Source organism: Myxine glutinosa, chromosome 1 (assembly GCF_964187855.1).
Source record: "Myxine glutinosa chromosome 1, kmMyxGlut1.1, whole genome shotgun sequence".
NCBI classification, from domain to species: Eukaryota; Metazoa; Chordata; class Myxini; order Myxiniformes; family Myxinidae; genus Myxine; species Myxine glutinosa.
Genome location: NC_136261.1, coordinates 121,934,346 through 121,942,373, shown reverse-complemented (window position 1 = coordinate 121,942,373; position 8,028 = coordinate 121,934,346). Strand labels below are relative to the sequence as shown.

General features: G+C 43.5%; 1 protein-coding gene across 6 annotated transcripts in view; it reads left to right on the top strand.

Moving 5' to 3' along the window:
* The window catches only part of DNAJC24 (DnaJ heat shock protein family (Hsp40) member C24), a 70,394-nt gene that overhangs the window by 3,158 nt on the left and 59,208 nt on the right, over positions 1-8,028 (top strand). For 3 of the 6 annotated variants that reach the window (XM_078776608.1, XM_078776603.1, XM_078776602.1), the window contains exon 2: positions 392-498. In XM_078776608.1, the coding sequence (XP_078632734.1) occupies positions 400-498 (99 nt within the window). In that variant the 5' untranslated portion in view covers positions 392-399. Of the gene's footprint in view, positions 1-388; positions 499-5,227; positions 5,352-8,028 lie in introns of all 6 variants that reach the window. The other 3 variants (XM_078776606.1, XM_078776610.1, XR_013623231.1) reach the window with 2 other exon arrangements.

The following is an 8,028-nucleotide window of genomic DNA, read 5'->3' as shown; positions in this document are numbered from 1 at the left end:
TCGTTCTGATATAACCCCGTTAGAGGGTGACATGGATGAAAGGTGTCGAGTTAATCCTTTAATAGCGCATTAAATGTGTGTTTCCCAGTCGTGCTGTTCATGTTTTAAGAGTGCTTTAAATGCACGTTTCCCAATCGGCCCATTGCTGGATTTTGTCGCAGGTTGTGACCACAGTGCGGTCATTCTTGTTCAATAAAGTCCACAAATCTTCAAGCAGTGCAGTATTACAGAAACTCAATGACAAGTTTGGGGGAAAAAAACCTGCCGTATAGCCTCCATATTCCTTTTTTCACTCATAGTTGGTTCCCTAGAGGTCATAGCACAACTTTTCAATTGGCGAATTGTGTTGTAAAGGTGAATATGTGACCCAACGTGAATGTGTGACCAGCAGGTAAAGGAATGACTCGCAAGAAATTGGATATGTACGCCGTGCTGGGCGCACGAAGCGACGCCTCTCCCCGAGAGCTCCGCCTCCTTTATCAGCAGAAGGCAATACAGGTGAGACAGATGCAACAACAACAAAAAAAACAGGTGAAAAGACAACAAACAGGGAGGATAAGTTCTTTTTTTTTACCCTGCGCCCACAAAGCACAATGCGGGGTTAAGCAATAAAGTTACATCTCTTTCAAAATGGCTTAATCTGCCACAGATTGCTCAGTGCGCATGAACAGAAACCCTTAGAAACGAAGTCAATCAGGGAGGCCATGGACACATTTCATGCCTGCCAGATAAGGAGTGCAGCAAGGAACAAGTAAAAAAAACTTCAAAAAAAACCAAAATACTTGTAAAACGTACCTCCGTGGAAGGGATGTGCCTCGGCATAATGAAACGGTTGGAGAACTTTCTGATCGACTCGTCCAAAAAGTTGACATCTTGCTGTGTCCGCATTGCAAAAACTTGTGATGATATTGGCCCATGAAAGGCCGAATGTTTGTAAATGGGCGTGTTCTATCCAAACCTCGGTGCTTCTTAACTCTGATGGGAAGCTCATATCGAGGGCTTATTAATGCATAGGGTAGGTTAAAAATGGTGATAGTTACTATTAATCATGTTTGGGAGGAGGGGGATGGTGGTGGGAGTGGGAGCTCTATGAGCTGAGAGGGTCGTTATAAATATATATTTTTAGTTTGATTCTGGGGCTGCAAGAGAGTTTATACCCGATTTTTGCATCTATTGGTGTGTGTGAAATATATATATTTTTAGTTTGATTCTGGGGCTGCAAGAGAGATTATACCCGATTTTTGCATCTATTGGTGTGTGTGAAATATATATATTTTGTTTGATTCTGGGGCCGCAAGAGAGATTATACCAGATTTTTGCATCCATTGGTGTGTGTGAAATATATATTTTTTGTTTGAATCTACACCTCTCTACTGCTAGTTTGCCCCACTCTTCTTGTGCAAACTGCTCCAGTTCTCCCAGATTTGAAGGATGCTTTCTCCCAACTGCTGTTTTCAGATCGCCCCACAGGTGTTCAATGGGATTTAGATCTGGACTCATTGCTGGCCACTTCAGAACAGTCCATCGTTTTGTCTTCAACCATTCCTGGGTGCTTTTTGAAGGGTGTTTGGGGTCTTTGTCCTGCTGCAAGACCCATGACCTTCGACGGAGACCCAGCTTTCCGAAACTAGGCTTTTTTGTTGTTGTTTTGTTTTGTTTTTAACTCAACTGGACTAACTGGACTACCTACCGTACAGTTGAGTTCATCACATACTGAACCCTGCGGCGTCCGTCGTCTGTCGTCTGTCGTCCATTAACTTTTCGACGTTAACACTCCAGCGTCCACAAATATCAACCGATTCTGATCAAACTTGATATGCAGCATCCTTACCCCAAGGACCAGGTTGGTATTACATTCCAACCCGATCCGTCACAAAATAGCCACCATGGGCCGCCATATTGTTTTCAGCTCCAAAACGACATTAAGACTTCAACGTCCACAAATATTTATGGATTTTGATCAAACTTGGTGTGTGAGACTCTTACCACACAAGGTAGTCAGTTCAGTTGAGTTCTGCTTCCCTGGAAGCTCTAGTTTGTATACATCATCGAGGCTCGTGTAAGAGCGAACATTAATCACAAAAAAACATAAACGGACACATAAAACATATAATAAAGAGAGTGTGAGGCAAGATTTGGAGAGAGAGGGAAGCACACAAGTACAAAAATAGAGAACAGGGACATCGGGAGATCTGTGGGAGGAGGAAGTCTTGGTGGGAGGGGGCAGGGGAATGGGAGGGTGGGAGAGGTAAAAACAAATGGATATGACTAGGACTTCCAGGAAAAAGTCGGTATTTCAAAAAAGTGGATCTGGGGTGAATTAATGGGAGTAAAAAAGATCAAGGTTTTGGATGGGGGAAGACAAGAGATGGTGGTGAACATCTGTTTTAAAGACCTGGAGGGAGGAGTGGGATTGAAGAGAGCGAGGGAGTTTGTTTCAAAGGTGGGAGAAAAGAGGAATGAAAGAGTGAAGGTGAGCAGAGAGTCTTGATTTTGGCAGTTTCACCAGAAGAATGTTGCTGGCAGATCTTGTGCGTCCTGCAGGAATATTTGGGGGACAGAGCACAGACAGAGCTGGGGGAGCTAGGCCTGAGAAGAGTCGGTAGAAGACAGAAAGACCACCAACTTGCCTGCGGTGAGCGAGTGAAAGGCCCTCAGAGTCGGCTTCATCACTGGATATTCCAATGATCCTGAAAGCTTTGGTTTCAACAGCATGAAGCAGAGCTAGGTGTGAGGCAGGAGCACCAGCCCAGAGGAGAGAGCAGTATTCCATTGAGCTGCCGATGAATGCCTTGTTTGTGGTGAGGAGCTCAGGTGTGCCAAGGAAGGACTTCGCATGACGTAGGATGCACAGTCGGCAACTGGCTTTGGAGGTCAGCTTGGAAATGTGGTTTTCCCAGGAAAGATCATGGCAGATAGTGAGACCCAAAAGCTTGAGTGACAGAACTTCTTGGAGAGGATTGTTGAAAAAGTAGATGGGCGGGTTGTCCAGTCAGTCTTTTTGGGGAGACATAGTAAGAGTGTGAGATTTGTCAGGATTGAAAGACATGTTCCACTTGTTTGACCAGTCTGTGATTTTGTCCAGGTCCGCAGCGAGTGAGGAGGCTATCACCTGCTGATGTAAGGGTTGAGATATGGAGCAGCAGAGGGTGGAGTCATCAGCAAAGAGATAGAGACGATTTTCCAGAGTCGGAGACATCATTAATGAAGACCAAAAAAAGCCGAGGGCCCAGAACACTGCCTTGAGGAACTCCAGTCTGAACAGGAAGTGGAGAAGAGAGAATTCCATTCAGGGCCACACGTTGACTGTGACCAGAAAGGATGTCTGCAGGCCATGTGTGGAGGTTTCCATGGATACCATACGAGGAGAGGTTGGTGAGCAGGGCGGGGTGCCAGACCGTATCGAAGGCACGAGATATGTCAAGGGAGACAGCTCTGATTTCCTGTTTGGCATTGAGGACCTCCATCCATTGTTGAGACAGCAGAGGCAACATGTCCAGAGTAGACTGACCTGGTCTGAATCCAAATTGATGATCAGAGATCAAGCTATTGGAGAAGAGGTCGTATTTGATATCTGAAGCAATGATGGATTTCATGACTTTGCTGATAATTGGGAGCAGGCTGATTGGTCTGTAGTTGTAAGGATCTGTTTTTTGCACCTTTCTTATGTAAAGCAGTAATGTTGGCTGATTTCCATGCTGATGGCAGATGGCCTTGAGCAAAAGAGAGGGTGAAAAGAACAGAGAGAGGGTGTGAAAGAGCGGCAGAGCAGGATTTTAGGACCCGTGGGCTGATGCCGTCTGGTCCAGTTGCAGAATCAGAGTCGAGGTTTGACAGAAACATCTCCACCTGGTCAGGAGAGAAGGACACAGAGTCCAGGAGCAGCTCTGTACGACTGGGTAAGGTGGGTACAGAGAGAGACGGGTTTGGGACACAAGATGTTGAGGCAAACACAGAGTTGAGGCAAACACAGATTTGAGGCATTCGGCTTTTTCATGTGCGGAGTTAACTGTGTAGCAGTTTGAGGTAAGGGAGGCGATGGAGGTGGAACAAACACCAGAAACAGATTTGACCAGACGCCACCAGGATTTGGAGGAGGGAGACAGGTTTGAGAGTTCATTCTTGAGGTTAGAGAGATATTGTTTCTTTGCTCTCTTGAGGGTAGACACACAGTGGTTCTGAGCTTTGCGAAAGGAACGGAGATTGCCTTCCGTTGGATTTGCCTTCCATGAGGAGAAGGCAAGTTGTTTCAGGGCAACTGCCTCACCACAAGATTCAGTGTAGCATGTATGGGAGGAAGGCTATGACAACTGAAGACGAGATGGGATAAATCTGTGCATGAGAGAGAGTAATTTACCTTGGAAGAATTCCCAGGATGAGTTGATGTCAGACCAGTGCAGATGATTGATGGCTGCTTGCAGACCATGCCAGTCAGCCTGAGTGAAATGTCAGACTCGTCGATGCTGAGGAGGCTCTCTGAGAATGGCCAGAGAGATGTCCACTTTAACAAGCACATGATCAGAAGAACCGATTGGAGCAGAAGAGGAGCAGCAGACATTTGCAGGGAAGTTTGTCATAGCCAAGTCAAGAAGAGATGATGTACCAATGACTGAGATCCGAGTTGGGAAATTGACAGATTGTGTCGGTCCCAATGAGTTGCAGAAGTCCTTTGCTGAGGTGCCATGACTGGTGTGAGAGGTACCCACACCCAGCCAGCTGGCATGATGACAGTTGAAGTTACCACATAGGAGGAAGAGAGATTTGGGATGAGTGGATAGAAGTTGGTCCATGTTGTCAGACAGTGAGATGTAGATGGAGTCATCACTGTTTTGTTGACGGTACAACACACATATGAACAAAAGGTGGGAGCGAAGGGGAAGCCGTAGCCAGAGGTACTCCTGGGGGTGTGGTGGAGAGAGGGCAGTGCAGGGAAAGTGAAGAAGAGAGTTTTTGATAAAGATAGTAACCCCACCTCCAGGACGAGGCTCAGGTTAAACGTTGAACATTGCGCTCCAAAATGCCTTGGTAATCTCCTAATTTCATGATGCCATGCACACATTCAAAGCGCCCTGTGCCAGAGGTAGCACAGCAACCCCAAAATATCACTGAACCTCCTCCATGTTTGACTGTAGGGAAGGTGTTCTTTTCTTTGAAGGCTTCATTTTGTCTTCTGTAAACATGGATGATGTGCTTTACCAAAAAGCTCTAATTTGGTCTCATTCCACAGGACATTCTCCCAGAAAGCTTGTTCAGGTGTGTTTTGGCAAGCTCCAGTCAGCCTTTCTCAGCAGTGGGGTCCTCCTGGGTCTCCTACGATAGAACCCCCTTTCATTGAGCTGGCGACGGATGTTGTGAGTTGAAACTGTCGTATCTTGTGTCTGTAGGTCAGCTTGAATCTGTTTGGCAGTTGATTGAGGTGCTTTCTCCACAGTTGAACAATCCTTCGCTGCAATCTTTGATCAAGTTTTCCCTTGCGACCACGTCCTGGGAGGCTGGCTGCAGTGCCATGGGCCTTAAACTTCCTGATAACATTGCGTATGGTGGATACAGGAACATCAAGGTCTCTGGAGATGGACTTGTAGCCTTGAGATTGTCCATGGTTGGCTACAATCTTGTGTCTGACCTCCTCAGACAATTCTCTGGTTTTCTTTATTTTCTCTTTGCTCATTGAAACAAAACACACAGTGACACAAAACAGCAGAATGACTCCTTTTCTCCATTCAAACTGGTTGAATGATTGATTTTTTTTTATATCGCAGGCAGCTGGAACTCACCACCGGTGAGTTCAATTCCAAAGTAAAGGAGAATCACCTGCTTGAAATCTAATTATTTTTAACAACTTCTAAAAGGTGCCAATAATATTGTCAGGGCCATTTTAGGATTTCTGTGTGGAATAAGCTAAGATTTATTAATTTTTTCACCTTTTTTGTTTTTTTTCCACTGCAAACCAAAGAAATACAAATGTGAATACCAAAATATTTTTTTAACTTCAACAACTTTCTGGAAGAAATGGTGCATTATTTGAAAAAAGTGCAAGAGTGACAATATTTTTGGCCACGACTGTAGCTTCAAACATTAATAAATCACAGCATTCACCCATTTGGACAGCGTTGAGTTGTGCAAACGGAACCAACTCTTCAAGATAATCTGAAATGATCCCATGTTCTCCTTGAGATGTTTGATCTTCATTCCTTGGCTTTAAGATTTTTTAATTTTTTTGTTGGCCTCAATTGGGTTTAATTTTTCACAATTGTGTGAACAGGAAATTCATCGATATGCTGTTTTTGAAAATATTATATTAGTGTGTAAGCGTTGTCAGTCTGGTTATTATTGAAATGCCAATTCATCAGCTTCCTCCAGTGACAGGTCATTTCACTTGTTGTGTTAAAATGGCTGTGAATCATTGCAGTGATGTACTGTCATTGGAGAGACTTCCATATGGCTGCAATGTTGCATCGGCGGCCAAAGAGGCTGTTTGTGTGCATGCTTGACAATCTTGACATTTAACAGTAATTAAAGTATTTCAGCCAGTCCGTTAGGTGTCATAATTAGCTCAGCAGGAAGGCGGGAGGAGCAGACCAGAGTGCCACGGTCAAGCATCTTGCGGAATGTGCCGCTGGGCTCAGTCCAAGGCCTATTTACCGGATCTAATTGAAGATGCACACTAGTTGCAGGCTGTCAGAAACGTGGCAATGCTTCACTGCTTTTGAGCAAAAAAATTATGAAGAAAACTTGTTACTTTCAAGGAGCATCTTCTCAACAAGAGAGGACACTGTAAGGTCATCGGTATAACTTTTCAAATATTGCACAATTCTACGTTTTTGCCAATGTCAAACGAATTTACAATGTAAGTTTTCATAGCCAACCCTTTATAAATTTTTCTGTTCTCCATTTCTTCACCATTTTCTGTAGTTGACGTGGGATGCAACTCATGGGATGCATATCCAGATGTTGTTATTATTTTGTGAGGGATAAGAGTGTTTTTCATATCTGGATCTGAACACGATTGTACAAATGAATATGTGACACACAATGCACAATGTTTCCATGAATATAATTTCTTGACACTTGTTTGCACAAATTCTAAAATCATTGAGTCCTGCTATTGAGGTATAAAAAATGGATAGTATGTTGTTGAAAGCTCTATCCTACAGGGGGCACTGCATGAGCTGCACAACACAACCTAGCCACATATTGCATACAAGAGACAAACATAATATATACCGTAGATTCACTATTACAACTAGCGGGAGTATATTTCTTAGCCCACCTTTTGTGGGCAATGTGCTGCGGCACAGTCTTGCAACTGCACTTTCTAATTTGTCATTTTTTTAAAAGAAATTTTTTATTGATTACAACATTTCATAGTCCACATCATAAGATAAAGGAAGATGACTAGTAATAGCAGCTGTCACCACTATTTCTGCTGCATGTCAATTTTATAGTTTCAGTGACATCCATGTTTGCTCCATTGTAGTTAAATTACAGATTAGGTTAACGCGAGTTTTATATCCAACTATAAGTCAAATTCCCTAAGATGAGTGCACAAAAATAAATATAAAAAGGGGGGAAATGTGTGATCAACATAAAAAAACGATAATAATAGCCAATCCTCATACAGTGCCTTCTGAAAGTGTTCACACCCCTTGACTTTTTTCACATTTTATTGTGTTACAGTCTAAATTTAAAATGGATGAAATTGAGTTTTTTTGTCACTGATCTACACATAATACCCCATAATGTCAGAGTGGAATTTTTCTTCTATAATCTTTTACAAATCAATTGAAAATGAAATACAGAAATATCCAATTTACATAAGTATTCAACCCCCTGAGTCAATACTTCGTAGAAGCACCTTTGGCAGTAAGTACAGCTTTGAGTCTTCTTGCGTATGTCTATATCAGTTTTGCACATCTGTACTTGGGGGGGGGGGCAGGGGTTCTCCCATTTTTCCTTGCAGATCTGCTCAAGCTCTGTCAAGTTGCATGGGGAGCGTCGGTGAACAGCAATCTTCAAGTCTTTCCACAG